At 40.3% G+C, this 19,919-nt stretch overlaps 2 protein-coding genes across 5 annotated transcripts; one reads left to right on the plus strand and one right to left on the minus strand.

The window, feature by feature from the left end:
- The first annotated feature begins 4,321 nt into the window (after positions 1–4,321).
- LOC129868894 (peptidyl-prolyl cis-trans isomerase FKBP2-like) lies at positions 4,322–13,279 on the plus strand. Of its 4 annotated transcripts, none has more exons than XM_055943217.1 (6): positions 4,322–4,432; positions 7,565–7,722; positions 7,893–8,005; positions 8,217–8,263; positions 8,470–8,505; positions 8,632–9,224. In XM_055943217.1, exons 2-6 carry the CDS (start codon positions 7,567–7,569, stop codon positions 8,691–8,693), a joined length of 414 nt encoding a protein of 137 aa, XP_055799192.1. In that variant the 5' UTR covers positions 4,322–4,432; positions 7,565–7,566; the 3' UTR covers positions 8,694–9,224. The 4 variants fall into 4 exon arrangements, with proteins under 4 accessions (XP_055799192.1, XP_055799193.1, XP_055799191.1 ...); XM_055943218.1 differs by lacking the exons at positions 4,322–4,432; positions 8,632–9,224 and adding exons at positions 7,070–7,380; positions 12,801–13,279; XM_055943216.1 differs by lacking the exon at positions 4,322–4,432 and adding an exon at positions 7,079–7,380.
- On the minus strand, positions 9,470–14,628 carry LOC129868895 (protein phosphatase 1 regulatory subunit 14B-like). The gene is made up of 4 exons (XM_055943220.1): positions 14,053–14,628; positions 11,561–11,644; positions 11,327–11,359; positions 9,470–11,084 (listed from the first exon to the last, which is right to left on the minus strand). Exons 1-4 carry the CDS (start codon positions 14,245–14,247, stop codon positions 10,998–11,000), a joined length of 399 nt encoding a protein of 132 aa, XP_055799195.1. The 5' UTR covers positions 14,248–14,628; the 3' UTR covers positions 9,470–10,997.
- Between the last annotated feature and the right edge of the window lie 5,291 nt (positions 14,629–19,919).

The raw sequence follows: 19,919 nt of genomic DNA on the forward strand, positions 1-19,919 counted from the left end.
AGCGACAGAATTCGTTTATACAGGTGTGGCTCAGGCTCTCTGTCCTAGTAACAAAGCTACTATGATATAGGTGGTCCTCTCTTCTCTGTTTTGTTTGGTCGTTATTCCCTTTAGTTTGTGCTGATTAGTAGCGTGTGAGCTTGCTGTGACAATGGGGTTTACTGTGGGCTAGTCTACACTACCAGTGTGACAGGACACTGGCAGGGAAGGACACAGTGTAGGGTTGTCTTCCCACAGAATGAGGTCAAGTACTTAACTGGTATCCGTATTTGTTTTGTTTAAAATGTTATCAATTCATTAGCCTAATACCACCTCAAAGTGTTTAGTCTGTTGTTGTTAATGAAATGAAGCCCAGGTTTCATTAGATAAGTAAAATGGCTACTTGGTGCTGAGATTTGTCCAGGAGTGGGAGTGTTAGAAGTGTTTATCAAATCAAAGTTTATTAGTCGCGTAAACAAATTAGCAGATGTTATAGCAGGTGCAGCGAAATGCATGTTTTTCTAGCTCCAACAGTGCTGTAAATGTCTAACAATACAACACTAATACACAAATTATCCCCCCAAAAATATACACATATAGTATAAGTCAAATGTTTGGACACACCTACTCATTCAAGGGTTTTAATTTTTACTGTTTTTTACATTGTATTAAAACTATGAAATAACACACGTGGAATCATGTAGTAAACAAAAAAGTGTTAAACAAATCAATATATTTTAGATTCTTCAAAATAGCCACCCTTTGCATTGATGACAGCTTTGCACACTTGACATTCTCTCAACCAGCTTCATGAGGAATGCTTTTCCAACAGTCTTGAAGGAGTTCCCACATATGCTGAGCACTTGTTGGCTACTTTTCCTTCACTTTGCAGTCCAACATGCAACAATTTCAATGATTTTACTAAGGTACAGTTCATATAAGGAAATCAGTCAAATTTAATTTATTAATTAGGCCCTAATCTATGGATTTCACATGACTGGGCAGGGCTTGGCTCCCAAGTGGGTGGGCCTATTCCCTCCCAGGCCCCCGACTTGGGAGCTAGGCCCACCCACTGGGGAGCCAGGTCCAGCCAATCAGAATGACTCCTCAGTTTCATCAGCTGTCTGGGTGGCTGGTGTCAGACCATCCCGCAGGTGAAAAAGACGGATGTGGAGGTCTTAGGCTGGCGTGGTTACGTGGTCTGTGGTTGTGAGGACAGTTGGATGTACTGCCAAATTCTCAAAAAATATGGTGGAGGGGGCTTATGGTAAAGAAAGTAACATTACATTCTATGGCAACAGCTCTGGATTACATTCCTGCTGTCAGCATGCCAATTGCACGCTCCCTCAAAACTTGAGACATCTGTGGTATTGTGTTGTGACAACTGCACATTTTACAGTGGGCTTTTATTGTCCCCAGCATAAGGTGCACCTGTGTAATGATCATGCTGTTTAATCAGCTTCTTGATATGCCACACCTGTCAGGCGGATGGATTATCTTGGCAAAGGAGAAATGCTCACTAACAGGGATGTAGTAAACAAATTTGTTCACAAGATTTGAGAGAAATTAGATTTTTGTGTGGATGGAACATTTCTGGGAACTTTTATTTCAGTTGATGAAACATGGGACCAACACTACATGTTGCGTTTATATTTTTGTTCACTATAAATACGTGGTGTGTATAGACAGTATGTACAATATACAAGTAGGACAAATATATGTACAGCAGTAGTTATATAGGATGAGCTATGTTGAGAATACAGTATGTACATATAAAGTGAGAAACCAATTTGCATAATTTCCGAGATCAAATTACATTTCAAAAGAATGATGTTGCTAGAATGCTAATCGTACCTGTTTCTAACTACGTAAACTATTTCAGAACAATAAACATGATGTCAAAAAAAATTAAGTGACCAGTGTTCAATGTACATAGAGTAGCAGTCTTTAAAGTGCAGGGTAGAGTACCGGGTGGAAGCCGGCTTGTGACGGTGACTAAGGTGCAAGGCAGGGTACCAGGCGGAGCCCGGCTAGTGATGACTGTTAAACAGTCTGATGACCTGGAGATAGAAGCTGTTTTTCAGTGTCTCGGTCCCAGCTTTGATGCACTTTTACCATCTCTGCCTGCTAAATGGTAGCAGGGTGAACAGGCCTTGGCTCGGGGACTGAGGTCCTCGATCTTCTTGGCCTTCCTGTGACACCGACATGCTGTAGATGTTCTGCGCTCATGGAATGGCATGCTTTGAGCTATTTACATGTGAAAAATGAATGCCACATGCTGCATTTGCTATTGGTCTATTGTTTACCTTTTTGTTGGTGACACTTTGATATCTTGATAATATGCAGCTGTTTAAAGGGCACTCCACAGATCAAACGATAACAAAATGTTCGCCCCGCTTCTGTTTTGGTAATAAGCTGAGGGATGGGCCTGGAGAAATGTAACCGCTCTCAGATTAATAGACAGAGCTATGGATGCAAGGATTGACCATCCATGATATCAAAATTATTGTTTTGACCATGTTATGATTACATTTATAATGTTTACAAACATTGGAGAAAAACAAGCTTGTATTTTGGGTTCTCATGGATTGTGACAGTTGGACTAAGCTCATGAGGTATTTATAAATTATATTCTTCAAGAATCAAAGGATATATATATATATATATACTACCGTTCAAAAGTTTGGGGTCACTTATAAATGTCCTTGTTTTTGAAAGAAAAGCAAATTTTTTGTCCATTAAAATAACATAAAATTGATCAGAAATACAGTGTAGACATTGTTAATGTTGTAAATTACTATTGTAGCTGGAAACGGCAGATTTTTTAAATGGAATATCTACATAGGCGTACAGAGGCCCATTATCAGCAACCATCACTCCTGTGTTTCAACGGCACGTTGTGTTAGCTAATCCAAGTTTATCATTTTAAAAGGCTAATTGATCATTAGAAAACCCTTTTGCAATTATGTTAGCACAGCTGAAAACTATTGTCTGATTAAAGAAGCAATAAAACGGGTCTTCTTTAGACTAGTTGAGTATCTGGAGCATCATCATTTGTAGGTTTGATTACAGGCTCATAATGGCCAGAAACAAAGTACTTCCTTGACTCCGGGATGACTCCGGGATGCTAAGTCAAGGGGTCTGAATACTTTACAAGTGCACTATAATCCGTGGTCTGTGGGATACTTGCAGCTGTCATATTGCTTGACCTGTTTTGATGGGATTTGTCTTGCCACTGTGCTGTACAATACTCTGTGACAGCATTAAACATAGCTCAATAAGTCTGTGTTTACAACAGAGGTATGTCTGTTTCCTGGATATTACCCCTTTCATCCGTCTGATTTAGAAATTAAGACGTTACTTAATGGATTCCCCCGGGGGAAGCCTGAAGCCAAGTCTATTAAATGCTCGTCTCTCATGTCAGTTCTCTGCTCTCATGCAAAAAAGGAGGCCACATACACAACAATATGAATAATGCTAATAGCCCAACAGTCAAAACATGGATTTTCTGATTATATCTTAGGGTTGAGGAGGACTGTATTTGTTTTGGTGGTGGAGAGGGCTAATTGTATTTAAAGTATCGGTGAGGCTATCCACAAACTGTCTTTTCTTAATGAAAGCAATCTGCTGCACATCAAGAATGACAGTGTGGACATGCATATACAGTATATCAAATATGTTTAATCAGTCAGTTATTTTTCAGTGTTCATTTAGGAAGCCTAATGTCTTTATTTACTAATAAGTAATCATAGAGATAAGAAATCATTGAGAAGCGAGAGGGGGAGACCAACACAAAGACAGTACATTGGTAACAAGAGGAGGAATGGAGTCAGAATGTAGAAAGAGAGAATGAGGCAGGCTGTATATCTTTGGTATGCATGGCAACGACAACCTTTTATAATGGTTTCTTCACCTCTCTGTCCCTTTCATCTCTCGCTCTCTTCTCTCTCTCTTTCTCTCACACACGTCTGAGTCATATGAACCCTAATGGAAAACCTTATTGGAAACGAATGCAGTAATTACAGTGTAACTGAGGGCTCATCTCTAAGGGGAAAAGTGTGCAGGAGGACTTTCAATCAATATGCTGCTTTAGATCATACACATTCCTGCATAGCTACACAGCCTGTGTTTGTGTTTGCGTGTGCGAGAGAAGTGTGTGTGTGAAATGATAATTCCAAAGTTTGGGTTCCTGTTTTTATTAAAACACTGTAGATACAATATACGTAGCAGTCTGCTTTCCATTCCAACTTTAACGCCACTTTGGCACCACCTGGGGGAACGTTCAAAATCTACTATTTTCTCTGCCAGCAGGCTCTATGAGAACGAACCAATAGCAGGAGAGAAAATCAATGCGTAGACATATCGCGACATTCCATTCAATCGTTCCATTTCCTCTTCCGAAAATTTTGAAGCACACCGACTATCTTCTGTTTGTAATTCAGTTAAAACGCTGGTAAGCTTCTTGGAGACATTACTGATACGTAACTAGCTTTTTGATCTGAAATTGGTTACGAATATTTATGAGCGAAACGCATGGCTAAATACATGTATTAGGGTAGCTAAAGCAATTGCCACAACCGATAACGTTAGCTAGTTATCTTGCTAACTTATCTGTTAACTAAGCTAATGCATCTATACACTCGGCACAATTGTGGGCTATAGTTAGCTGTATTAAAAAAAAATGTGTTTTGATAATGACAAGTCATACAACTTGCCCAACTTGTTGGAGCTATAGGCCTATCAGAAAGCTTCCATTTTATTATTGCTATAAGCATGTGCCCATTGATGATGAAGTGTAACAATCCTATGGTACTTTCAAGACAACAGGGGTATCGAGAGAAAAAAACGGTCAAATCATGACGTGATCTTCTTCTCGTGAAGTTGGAGGTTTAGAAACACCTGCCAGATCTTACAACGCATGGATATGTATGTATCAACGAACCACATATTATAGAAATATGTCAGTCGATGACACTGTCGATTGGGTGTTAGGCACCCATTGGTCTATGCATACAACGTCTGAGCAGGGGACGCGACTATGAAACGCCGTTTGGGTCTTTGCGTGTCAAAAAATATACATGTCAAATCACACTATGTGACGTGTCAAATCACACTATGTGACGTGTCAAATCACACTATGTGACGTGTCAAATCACACTATGTGACGTGTCAAATCACACTGTGACGTGTCAAATCACACTATGTGACGTGTCAAATCACACTATGTGACGTGTCAAATCACACTATGTGACGTGTCAAATCACACTGTGACGTGTTAGGACCAGAATATGACTGCATGTCACATAATAATTTAACCTATTCATAATTTTTTTTAAAGCAGTTATTACACATTGATTACACTATCACTAGTATTTCATGTCACAATGATTAATCGATACCTAAGCTATGATGCTGGCCAAGTTGTCTCGCGCACCTACAGTGCTGGTCATTAAAAAAAAGCTAGCTAGCTCATTGATGCAAACAATGTTCTTCCCCAAAAACATAGAAAAACGACATCTGTTTCCGTAGCTATAGTTAGCTAGCTAACTATATAGCTAGGTGTCATGATCTAAAATAACCCTAATTTATAGGACAGTTCTTATTTGTTTAATGGTGGTCAGACCCATCTAAGATAGCCACAATAAGGATTAGCCACACTAGTGGACTTTGTGGGTAGTCTTCAAAATAAAAGTAAAATGTCCTTGACAGTGATGCAAATGAATACAAAATAGTAGAATTATGCCATAATTGAATAGATCATGCTAAACGAGGTTGGAATGTTATATAAAATCAAAAAAAGACAATTTGTTAATTTGACAAAAATATGTTGAAATCACACTAGATATATTATACTTTAGAATTGCATTGGGGGCATACTTATTTCACTGTACAGCCTTACCTATGGATTGTGGATCAATGACATGCGGTATCAGTCTACTCAGTGACACCCAGAGAACATTGCGGGACTCTGAAACAACTGTGAATTGAGCCACATTTATTGTCAACCTTTGTGTATTGAACACTATTCCCGAGGAAAAACAATACTGCGTGGATGTTTTGGAGTCTGATAACTCTGAGGAGGACGTTGGGGAAAACATATCTTGGGTATTGAGTAGACTGATACCCCATTTCATTGCTTCACATTCCAACCTTGTTTAACATTATCTATCTAAATATGGCATGATTCCACTAATTGTAACCTTCTGCATCACTTTCAAAGAGGTACTTTTATTTTGAAGGCGGTTTGCCTTCAAAGGTTGGAATGCTGAAGCAATGAAATGGGGTATCAGTCTACTTGGTGACACCCACAGAACACAACTGTGAAGAGTTTACGCAAATCTTAGCGTTATAGCTCTTATCACGTGACTGTGTGAAATCACCTCCCCAGTCAGCCTATTGTGTGTATTGACATTCATATTGCACTGTACAGATTTACCTAAGTATTGGGGATCAATAAAATGGGGTATCAGTCTACTCAATACCCAAGATATTTAATCCGTATTGTGGCTAGCTTCACAACACATAACTCGGTCCGGTCGAGCGTCACTAGCCAGATGAACCTAGCTGGCTGCTAATAACGTTAGCTATGGGCAACAGGGTTAAGTAGCGGGCTGGCTATTTATTTTCATGAATTGAAGTTCAATTTCAATAGGCGAACAACAAGTGGCTACCTAGCTAATACCTACTCACAATGATTCCTAAATCATTGCTAAGAATGAAAATGACTGCAGTTTTTACTGGTCATTGTTTTCAGGCTGGTTGTATTGGTGCTAGCTAGGTACCAAGCTAAAGCTAGCTACCCCAGAAGTTGCGGTCGAACAAATAAAGCTTTATTACCAACGCGGTATTGTAAACACATTGTTCGTGGCCGGTGTTTGCTTGTTTGCATACTTTTTTGTACGGCTTTGACAGTGCTACTAATAGCAGTGGTGGCGCTTGGCTTACACGTGCAAATTCAGAACACACATTATATAACAGAACTGTGCTATTTGACACGTCAAATTAAAAGCTTATTTAACGCATCAAATAGTGTTATTTGACGTGCATCTTTTTTTGACAAGCAAAGACCCAAACGGCGTTCCGTACGTGACCCACATGTTACGCCTCGCTCAAAATAACTAGGAAATTGGAAGTCTCCGACATCCGTGCAACTGGTAACTCAAGAAAAACGAGCTCTGACTGGGAAAAATATTTTGAACTCAGAATTCCATGACGGAAACTCTGGCATCTTTATAGAGCTCTGACTTTCTGCGCAGAAGATCACTGGCTCATAATTTAACCTAGTTTTATTTTTTCTCTAAGTTCCCAGTCTTGAAAGCACCATTATAGCAGTCTGATGTCCGACGGCACAGTTTGACGTGGCACGCAACCATTGGTTGATGCAGGGAAGGTCTGACCAGGGTAATGCTAGCCTCGTATGAACCATCCTGATATCGCAAGCTTACATTTTGTTTCGCTACACGGATACAGCGAAACAGAATGGAAGCTCGCGAGATCAGGATGTTCCGAACAAGGCTAGAGGGACGCGACCTATGAGATTTGTGCTTACTTTTGTCGTTCATTAAGTCTTTCACGTGTTTCCCAGATATGAGGCTGTGTCTGCTGTTTGTGGTCACTCTGTTGTCCTTGGCCCCGGCAGTTCGTGGTGGCGACAAAAAGAAGCTCCAAATTGGCATCAAGAAAAGAGTTGACAACTGCCCCATCAAGTCCCGTAAAGGGGATGTGCTGAATATGCACTACACTGTGAGTAATAAGGAGGATACGTCTCCTTTTAGACATTGAATGAAAAGCAATATATCTATTTCCATTTAATGCTCATTCAATGAATGTCATCTCAATATAATGGAGATCCAGAAATTGACACATTTGAACAAATGACAGTGTGTTTAGACAATAACTGTGTTTGTTTGCAGGGAAAGCTGGAGGATGGAACAGAGTTTGACAGCAGCATTCCAAGGAACCAGCCCTTCACCTTTACTCTGGGAACCGGACAAGTCATCAAAGGCTGGGACCAGGGCCTGCTCGGGTTGGTGCCTGTTTTTATTTACATTTTTTCTTTGCCCCTATGAACTTGTGTGCTCATGCATGTGACTGTATGACTTGTAAAGGTATTACATTTGCAGACAGTGTAAAAACTATAGAATGTTGTGCTTTTGGATATAAGGTGTAACAACAAATTGACCTTTGACTCTTGCATGTGAAGTTCTTAATCCACCAATCCCACTTTCTCTCATTAGAATGTGTGAGGGAGAGAAGAGGAAACTGGTCATCCCCTCTGAGCTTGGTGAGGTTGCACACTGATACTTCACACTGTTCCAATGGTCACTTATATCTTTCCTATGCTCTACTGATGACTAAATCCAGCATGCATTATCCACGTAGATTATATAAACCCAATCAATTATCATGAAAGATAAAAAGCCCTATAAGCCTTGAGGTCCATTTTGCCAGCCACTGTTTTGACCTCCATTTATATTACTCCTTTTGTAGGATATGGAGACAGAGGAGCGCCTCCTAAGATCCCAGGTATTTCAGATATTTCTCTACATCTCCCACCGGCTTTCTCTACAAGTCCGTCTCTGAGGTAACCATGTCTTTATTGGGAAGCGCTTTCTACTCTCTTTGTTCGTAACTACCCCGTCTCTCCAACAGGTGGTGCCACTCTAATTTTTGAAGTTGAACTGCTCAGCATCGAGAGGAGGTCTGATTTATAGTGAACATTAACTTCAAGCAAAATAAGCGGCCTGTTAGTGCTGGTTTTAAGTCAGTGTGCTCTACCACCTATAAGCCATTGAAGACCCTGCATAATATACATACTATTCAACTATAACTAACATCAAATGTAACTGTGGTACCCCCTGGTGAATCATATGCCTTAAAAATGTCATCATTTTTAGTTCAGCATTCAAAGTTGCCCCTTACCTCATTCCTGTGTTATGTTTTCCTGAACGTTATGCCATGACCAGCTCTTGCTCTTTGAGGTAAATGTATCATCATTCTCATTTTGGAGTAATTTACCAGCCTGATAAGTGTAACTTGTAGGGTACGTGTCATGCTGAGAGAACAGGTCATTTAACACACATGCTATATGGTAGCACAAGATAAGCGATGGTGCACTATTCAGTAGGTTTTTGGGCTCTATTGAAAGGATTATTTGTAACAGATTTCCAATTTCACTACGTTGGTATACAAGACTTGACCAATGGTCTTGTTTCAGTAAAAGATTAAAGATTTGGATTTTTAAAGTGTGACTTTTTTTCCCCGGAAGATATTTAGCTACAGTACCTTTAGATTTAGCAGACTCTCTTCTCCAGAGCGACTTACAGGAGCAATTAGGGTTAAGTGCCTTTTACGTCGACAGATTTTTCACTTAGTCGGCTCGTGGATGAAACAACGGCTTTTCGGTTACTGGCCCAACGCTCTTAACCGCTCGGCTACCTGCCCCCCCCCCCCCTTACAGTAATATCTGAAGTGCACACAAAAGTCTGAGTAGGTAAAACATTGAATTTTAATAAAAATGTAACAAATTGGCCAACAGCACCAGTAAGTATTGCTACATTACATGACTACAGTCTTGCAATCACATCTTGAACACACACACCACAGATAATACAGTCCCTACTTCCAGCAGATACACTCAGTTTGTGGTTTGATTCAGTCTTCAAGGTGGTACACTGAATATGGTAGTTAAAAGTCTGCCCAACATATTATCACAATGGGGTCCAAAAGAATAAGGAATGATGTTTGTCAGGTATGGTTATGATAGGTCAATCAACCTTGTATACCATATGACTATCAAGGAACCTTCTCATATACAATGGAAACCAGAATATTCTACATGGCTACACTCCAGGACCAACTGTCATACATCTCGAAAGACATCGCTTCAGCCACAATAGTCAATACAATCATCATTGTTGTCTTCGAAGGCCTTTCCAATCCCTTTTGCAGTGGTTAATGATATAGGTATATTTGGTTTGAGAAACAAAGCAAAGGCCTTTCTACACTCTCAGATCAGGTCTGAGAGAAACAAACCCTCCCTGTCTCAGGCACCAGGCTGGAGGATATGGAGGGGGAAACAGTTGAACCATATGTTATGGTAGGGCCCAGAAGCATTTACTGTTGTGATAGTTCATGTAATGAATTTCAATGGAGCCTAACCATTATTTGCCAATGTTTTCCTGTGTTTTATAGAGTCAGTCATGCACTACTCTTTAAATGAAATAACAGTATTTGCGCCATGAAAACCTGTAGGCTACTGATGTCATCACAGGAACTAATGTGTGGCATGCTGGTGTTTGTATTTGAATACTGTCCACACTTGCTCATGTCAAACGAATAACACAAAGTATAATGATCACTCCAATTAGTCCAGTGTAAAATGTTAAAAAGTCCTTCATGCTACCTCTCCAAAAAATAATTTGACAGGTGAGAGTGCTCGGCTTGAAATCATTACACAGACTTAACTACCGTATCCCACATAAACCATTCTCGGTAACACTTTGCTTGATCTATAAATCTCGTAGTTAAAATTGCTTCGTAAAAATGACATGGCTCGAGCTAATACCAACTAGTGACAGTTTACTATTTCAAGCTGTCATTATACATATAGTAATGTAAGTTAACTAATCAACAAGTTAGATTTGTTAGACTGTATAATGTTGCCTCTTGTTATGATTCACTATAAGCTATCATTAGGTTTATGTACTTGTCATGCTCTGCTTGTGAATTGTATAGCTCAAGTTAAACGTTAGCATGTTCTTCCTCCGTGTCAACAAATCAGTTTATCAATGCTATACTTTATTATGTTATAACACTCATCACTTACTACTGTTTATGTATAACATGATTATATATCGACAAGAAGTTGTTTAAACAAAGAAAGAGACAGTAAGTGATTGGTCGATCCTCTTCCCTCTATCAACCCTGCCGACTCCGAGGGATTCTAGGTGCTGAGGGATTCTAGCTGGGTGTCCCTGTATAGAACTGAGTTGTAATAGGTTGGGGTCATTCTGAGGCTACGGGGGAGATTTTTCATTCTTTTTGGGCGGAGTGCTGAGTTTCTGCAGACCTTTAACCTTCTCTAGGAGAGCCGTGACAAAGGCCTGCAGTAAATGAACAATGGAACATTTTGTGAGACACTGAACAATTGTTATTATGCATGTTACTGTATTGCACACATGTTACTGTATTACATCGTTTTTTCTAGAAACTTGGTCATAACAATGTATGGGAAGTTGATTTCAGACAGTTATTGCTTTGTTTCAGTGGATCAGTTGACCCAATGCTGGGCTTAAACAAAAGCTTAACAGTAGCAGAGAATAATCTGATAGAATTTCAAACTTACATCTGTAGGTTTGTAACAGTCAACCAGCAAAACCTGCAAAACAATAGGAAGTGAAAGAGGAAATGAACCTCATTCAAGGCCAGATCCTAACTTCAGATCCACATGGGTAACTTCTGCGTAAATCAACGATATCAATGGGAGAATTGCGATCAGACTCAAGTTCGGATTCAATCCCTCAATACAAAAGGACAATAACAGATGTGTAGTCAACAATGATTAAGGTTTAATGGTCACCTTGACCCTGGAGGCCCGGTCTCCATCAGTGGGCATATCCAACAGCTCATCCACGTCAATCTCCAACTCTGGAATCTCCTCCTCCTGCGAGAGGCAAAGGGAGAGAGTGATAGTGATAGACAGAAAAGCAGAGAAAATTGAGAAAACAACAGAGGGAGGGGACAGGAGGAAAAAACAGTGGTGAATAGATCAGACAGGCTTAGGATCAAACTAAATATTTCTGCACCACAGTCTCACCCCCTGACCATCCTCCACAGGTCCCCAATGTCCCTGGCTTCCCCCCTCTGCTTAACACAACAGGATGTGCTGAATCCCCCTATGTGGTGTGTACTGAAAACAATGCAGTGACTTCCTGACCACTGCCTTGCTGTCTACTCAATTGAACATGACAGTAGGAGAAGCCATCACTATAGAAATACAATCTGGTTTCCAGTTCATTGTATTGATGTTTAACTAACTATTATCTACAGCCCAGGAGCCTATTCACGAGGTCAAGGAGTAGTTGCAAGATCCCATACTCTGGCACAAGCCTGAAGCCCAGAGTCTGTTGCCTAAATCAAAGGCTGATACATTACAATATCTCCCACCATATGCCACCCTCTGCTCCTGCCAGGGTCATGATTAGTCCAATTAGCTCTTTACTTGCCCAGATGGTCTCTTTGAGGACCATTTGACATAGGTAATGGTCAATTTCATTACAAGAACAATAATGTGTCATGTCTCTGCCTGGCTGATTCCCCTCCACTGGGATTCTCTACCTCTAACCCTATTACAGGGGCTGAGTCACTGGCTTACTGGTGCTCCTTCATGCCGTCCCTAGGAGGGGTGCGTCACTTGAGTGGGTTGAGTTACTGACGTGATCTTCCTGTCTGGGTTGGCGCCCCCCCTTGTTTGTGCTGTGGTGGAGATCTTTGTGGGCTATACTCGGCCTTGTCTCAGGATTGTAAGTTGGTGGTTGAAGATATCCCTCTAGTGGTGCGGGGGCTGTGCTTTGGCAAAGTGGGTGGGGTTATATCCTTCCTATTTGGCCCTGTCCGGGGGTATCATCGGATGGGGCCACAGTGTCTCCTGACCCCTCCTGTCTCAGCCTCCAGTATTTATGCTGCAGTAGTTTGTGTCGGGGGGCTAGGGCCAGTCGGTTATATCTGGAGTACTTCTCCTGTCTTATCCAGTGTCCTGTGTGAATTTAAGTATGCTCTCTCTAATTCTCTCCTTCTCTCTTTCTTTCTCTCTCTCTGAGGAACTGAGCCCTAGGACCATACGTCAGGACTACCGGGCATGATGACTCCTTGCTGTCCCCAGTCCACCTGGCCTTGCTGCTGTCCCAGTTTCAACTGTTCTGCCTGCGTTTATGGAACCCCTACCTGTCCCAGACCTGCTGTTTTCAACTCTTAATTATCGGCTATGAAAAGCCAACTGACATTTATTCCTGATTATTATTTGACCATGCTTGTCATTTATGAACATTTTGAACATGTTCTGTTATAATCTCCACCCGGCACAGCCAGAAGAGGACTGGCCACCCCTCATAGCCTGGTTCCTCTCTAGGTTTCCTCCTAGGTTTTGGCCTTTCTAGGGAGTTTTTCCTAGCCACCGTGCTTCTACAGCTGCATTGCTTGCTGTTTGGGGTTTTAGGCTGGGTTTCTGTACAGCACTTCGAGATATTAGCTGATGTACGAAGGGCTATATAAAATAAACTTGATTGATTGATTGATGTTACTACTCAGTATATAATGTTGACCACTTTCTTCTCACTAACTTATCTGATGAATAGGTGCTACTGCGAGCCTTTTATGTGAATAGTTCACATGTTAACCATGTCAAAACACCTATATCTCTCCAGTGGTCTGAGGGGTGTTGCCAAAAAAACAGTTGTTTACAGGGGTCTTTAAATGAAACTGATTACGTCATACTTGCTAAGGTTGAATACATCACAAACATGTCACGCAGTATGTGCCTCCTGCATTTCCATGGAGCAGCAGAGGGTGTGGGATGGGATATCTATCCATAGTCATGTATATTTCCTTTGTTAAAGACAACCAGGCATTACCATTATGTAACATTAAAGTGGTCATGTATCATAATCCTACAGTGTAGAGGCTGTACTGTAATAGCTTTGCAGGTGCGGTGGCCATAGTGCTCTGTGCCAAGGCCTACTTGTTAATGAATGATGCACACCTTTTATTGGAACAGCACATTCTGTCATCACTAATTGGGCAGATACCTCATTTCTTCAATTGTTTAGTACAGTATTTCAATGATGTGGCCACACCCTACATTTTGTCTGTAATTCCTACTCATATTTTTTATATTATTGAATTATTGTATTGCCCTAGATTTAATATTACTAGGTAATTAGATAATATTACTGCAATTCTATAGCATACATAAACCCCAATCAAAGTAGAGATCATTGAATATTGTACAAAAAAAATCTGTCATGGGAAATAGTCTGTGGTACACAATGAATCATAGAATGTGTCATTGCTTACCTCACAGTCATATAAATCCGTTAGCTGATCAATTATCCACTCCTCCAAATTGAGTCGCTTCCTCAGCTCTTTTCTATCGTATTTCACGGTTACCCGCCCTTGCTTCTGGACGACTTCTGTGTCCTCGGTACCGGGAGGCGTTTGGAAATAAACCCGCGCTTGAGCGGTTGAGTCCTGGCTTGTTAATGTTGCCATAGTCCTCCTATGTCCGTCTAGATACGACTGGTTCGATTTTAGATGGGGTTATTTGGTCTTTCTTATCAGCAGTTTAAATACCGGGTGACGTTATTGTTCTCTCTGACCGAATTTGCATTGTATTTCACCAATTACTGAACTACTCATTAAAATAACGTAGGCTAGAATATTCACGCAAATGCTTCACACTAATTTGCAATTATCGATGACAAAAGATTACAGGCTGGTGAAAAATAAGTAAGCATTTTGAGGATACAGAGCATTCACCCTCCTTCAAATGTACAGTCCTATACCCGTGTAGGAAAGGTAGTTGTACAGTCCAAATCCGGTGTTAGGCCTTGTCACTTGGTACATTCTAACACGCCGTTACATACCAAGTTAAATACTTTATGCATTTCATTGTACAGTGTATCCTACAAAATTCGTATAGATAAAACACATGTAAATAACTGTTATATAATTCATTGTTGCAGACTCCCATACCCCATATTTCTATTTTGGACTATCCCAAGTACCAAATGTCAATGACTATGCACCTTTACCCCACCTTTTTATGGATAATCCACACAATACGAATGACATATAGGCCTGTAACTGAACAGTGGTTTGTAATTCCCCCCGAAATTAAGACATAATAATTGCAACATTCAGACTGGATGGAGTTTAAAGAGCTATAGCCGACAAATCCAAATGTAATGCATTGGATATACATTGACACTTGCATATAAACACAAAATACAGGATAATTAACACAATTCCAGTGTCAAATCTATTAAGAAGACAATACATTATAAATGAGAATGCTAACTGTGGAAAAAGCAGATTTACCACCAGAGGGCAGACGGCAACCATTAATCCTATCTTCCTGGGAAGCAAAACCTCATCTGCATAGGCTTTGGTCAACTGTGTAGTGTTGGATAAGATTAAAACACTTATTTGGAAATGTGGTTCCAAGCCATGTCCTCTGTCATCATGCCATTTCAATATAACATGGTCGAAAGGTTACTGAGATACAGTTTGGCCCAGGCACACCTGCTGTGTTGAGCCTTAAGATTTCATCTCTTCTCTCCAGCCAGGCTCATGCTTGAAGCCTACAGACAGTATCCTAGCTGAAAATGTGCCTGAGCAGAACCTGTAAATTCCATATGTTTATTGCAGTCTGGGGTGGTGTTCAGAGTTTGAGTGTGCCTAATCCCTTCATCCCTCCTCTTAATGCAGCGTGTCATTGGCTCAGTGGCCTTTTGTATCAGTGATCCCAGAGCTGCATGGTTCTCTAGGGCTGGGTCCCCCCCACCCCCCACGTGCACCCAGTGCATTTTGGGAAACCCTCCTCTAGGGCACAGCTTCCTCCTCCCTACCCATTTTATGTGAATAATCTTTGTAAAGTGAAGATTGCACTGTCCTACGAAAAGCCTATACAAAATACATGAGGTGTTCACAGGAGTTGCTCAGTTGTTTAAAAGTTAATCAGCAAAATGTAGCAAAGTGTAAAAATTAAAAATTAACTTCTTTGGCTCTATTAACTCTTCCTTAAGTGGGTGGAAGGGGATTGAGAGTAAATCTACCAGGCTTTTAGCTTTTCTCTTTTCTCTCAAGTCCCAAAAAGCCAGACAAACATTTACTCTCTAAGCAGAATATACATTTCGTTCCCAACAATCTGACAAGCGTAAAGAGCTGTGGTGCCTTACAAATCAAATCAAATTTTATTTGTCACATACACATGGTTAGCAGATGTTAATGCGAGTGTAGCGAAATGCTTGTGCTTCTAGTTCCGACAATGCAGTAATAACCAACAAGTAATCTAACCTAACAATTCCACAACTACTACCTTATACACACAAGTGTAGAGGGATAAAGAATATGTACATAAAGATATATGAATGAGTGATGGTACAGAACGGCATAGGCAAGATGCAGTAGATGGTATCGAGTACAGTATATACATATGAGATGAGTAATGTAGAGGGTATGTAAACATAAAGTGGCATAGTTTAAAGTGGCTAGTGATACATGTATTACATAAAGATGGCAAGATGCAGTAGATGATATAGAGTACAGTATATACATATACATATGTGATGAGTAAAGTAGGGTATGTAAACATTATATTAAGTGGCATTGTTTAAAGTGGCTAGTGGTACATTTTTACATAATTTCCATCAATTCCCATTATTAAAGTGGCTGGAGTTGAGTCAGTATGTTGGCAGCGGCCACTAAATGTTAGTGGTGGCTGTTTAACAGTCTGATGGCCTTGAGATAGAAGCTGTTTTCCAGTCTCTCGGTCCCTGCTTTGATGCACTTACTGTTCAAGGGCTGCTACTGCGACACTACATGACCTAAGTATGTGGACACCTGCTCATCAAATATCTCATTCCAAAATCATGGGCATTAATATGAAGTTGGTCCCCCCTTTGCTGCTATAACAGCCTCCACTTTTATGGGAAAGGCTTTCCACTAGATGTTGCAATCTTGCTATGGGGACTTGCTTCCATTCAGCCACAAGAGCATTAGTGTGGTTGGCCTCGCAGTTGGTGTTACAATTCATCCCAAAAGTGTTTGTTGGGGTTGAGGTCAGGGCTCTAAGCAGGCCAGTCAAGTTTTTCCACACCGATCTTGACAAACCATTTCTGTATGGAGCTCGCTTTGTGCACGGGGGTATTGTCATGCTGAAACAGGAAAGAGCCTTCCCCAAACTGTTGCCACAAAGTTGGAAGTACAGAATCGTCTAGAATGTCATTGTATGCTGTAGCGTTAAGATTTCCCTTCACTGGAACTAAGGGGCCTAGCCCAAATGATGAAAAACATCCACAGACCATTATTCCTCCTCCACCAAACTTTACAGTTGGCATTGTGTATTGGGGCAGGTAGCGTTCTCCTGGCATCCGCCAAACCCAGATTAATCCGTCGGACTGCCAGATGGTGAAGCGTGACTCACCACTCCAGAGAATGTGTTTCCACTGCTCCAGAGTCCAATGACAGTGCCACGTTGAAAGTCACTGAGCTCTTCAGTAAGGCCATTCTACTGCCAATGTTTGTCTATGGCTATTGCATGGCTTTGTGCACAATGTTAATACACCTGTCAGCAACGGGTGTGGTTGAAATAGCCACATCCACAAATTTAAAGGGGTGTCCACATACTTTTGTATATATAGTGTATGATGATCATAAAGTATGTGGGAACTCTAGCAGAGCGTTTCCACTTGTTTTAGGCACCAGACGTTTGCGAGAACTAGACATTGATTCTCATCTTAGCTGAATGATGTGTGCTCTATGGCAACCAACTCACCAATTTTCAAATGATTACTGAAATGGAAAACATTGGCTCAAGTGATGAAACATAGTATAGCTGTGTATCATGATTAACCAAGTGGGATTACTTTAGCCATGTATTTGGGTTGGTTTTCTCTGTGTCTGATTCATCCTCACTCTTGGAGGTGGCACTATGATGATGACTAACAAGATTCACCATGTGACTCATTGTCCAAAACAACCAAGTTAGTTCTGATCAATTCTAATATATTTATATCTATACCCTCTGAAACTCTGCCATGTTCTCTCTGTGGGATGTTAGAGAGAATAAATCACACTTTTGCTCATATGGAAATTATAATGTATTTGTCATGGTTCTGAAGATCATTCAAAAGCTTTGCATCTACTTTTGAAAAAGAATAATCTGTGTTGATGAGGAACAGACAGATATTACTGTATATTACTGTACTCTTGATTTTGATATTACTGTATTACTGTATATTACTGTACTCTTGATTTAGATATTACTGTATTACTGTACATTACCGTACTCTTGATTTTGATATGACAGTATATTACTGTACTCTTGATTTTGATATTACTGTATTACTGTATATTACTGTACTCTTGATTTAGATATTACTGTATTACTGTACTCTTGATTTTGATATGACAGTATATTACTGTACTCTTGATTTTGATATTACTGTATTACTGTATATTACTCTACTCTTGATTTTGATATTACTGTATTACTGTATATTACTGTACTCTTGATTTTGATATTACTGTATTACTGTATATTACTGTACTCTTGATTTTGATATTACTGTATTACTGTATATTACTCTACTCTTGATTTTGATATTACTGTATATGTAGCAGGTACATGCTATTTTTACTAAACAAAACAGACTCATGTCCCCACTGCAATATCCATGTTCCAATTACATAAGTAATTATAAGAAATTGTTTTCATTCGTGACACTGAACAAAATTATCATGTCAGTGTAGCAAAACGCGTGCCCTTCGTGTTATAGATGACTAACACCTACAGTTTAGATATATGGAACATGACAAGTGTAGTTGTACAGAATGGAATCAATTTCCAATAACCACTACGTGCAAGTGATCCGCTGACCCTTGAGTCGCACATGAATTGCTGCCGTGGCAACTGTGATGGATGACAGTGAATTTACAGTGGATGTGGTTGTCACTGCGGTGCAGGTGAAAATACAGCTGGCAATAACAGAGCTTAGCTCAGGTCACCGTATCATAATGTTTTCATCATATTTAGCTCCGTCTGTTAGCTTCTGTTAATTTGTTGGGTATTTTATTAGGATCCCCATTAGCTGTTGCAAAAGCAGCAGCTACTCTTCCTGGGATCCACACAAAACATGAAACATAATATAGAATGACATAATACAGAACATCAATAGACAAGAACAGCTCAAGGACAGAACTACATAAATGTTTTAAAAGGCACATGTAGCCTACATATCAATACATACACACAAACTGTCTTGGTCAAATAGGGGAGAGGCGTTGTGCCGTGAGGTGTTGCTTTATCTGTTTTTTGAAACAGGTTTGCTGTTTATTTGAGCAATATGAGATGGAAGTAAGTTCCATGCAATACGGGCTACATATAAAACTGTGCGCTTTCTTGAATTTGTTCTGGATTTGGGGACTGTGAAAAGACCCCTGGTGGCATGTCTGGTGGGATAAGTGTGTGTGTGTCAGAGCTGTGTCCCCGTTGACTTTGCAAACAATTTGGGGTTTTCAACAGATTCATGTTACTTATAAAAAAGAAGTGATTGCAGTCAGTCTCTTCTCAACTCTTAGCCAAGAGAGATTGGCATGCATAGTATTTATATCAGCCCACTGATTACAATGAAGAGCAAAACATGCTGCTCTGTTCTGGGCCAGCTGCAGCTTAACTAGGTCTTTCCTTGCAGCACTGGACCACACGACTGGACAATAATCAAGATTAGACAAAACTAGAGCCTGCAGAACCTGCTTTTTGGAGTGTGGTGTCAAAAAAGCAGAGCATCTCTTTATTACGGCTAGACCTCTCCCCATCTTTACAACCATTGAATCCATATGCTTTGACCATGACTGTTTACAATCTAAGGTAACGCCAAGTAATTTAGTCTCCTCAACTTGTTCAACAGCCACGCCATTCATTACCAGATTCAGCTGAGGTCTAAAACTTAAGGAATGATTTGTACCAAATAAAATGCTCTTAGTTTTAGAGATGTTCAGGACCAGTTTATTACTGGTCACCCATTCCAAAACAGACTGCAACTCTTTGTTAAGGGTTTCAGTGCCTTCATTAGATGTGGTTGCTGATGCATATATGGTTGAATCATCAGCATATATGGACAACGTAACCGAAGGAGCTCAACAAAGCATACACGTACTGT

The sequence above is a fragment of the Salvelinus fontinalis genome, chromosome 13 (genome assembly GCF_029448725.1).
Source record: "Salvelinus fontinalis isolate EN_2023a chromosome 13, ASM2944872v1, whole genome shotgun sequence".
Taxonomy (NCBI): Eukaryota; Metazoa; Chordata; class Actinopteri; order Salmoniformes; family Salmonidae; genus Salvelinus; species Salvelinus fontinalis.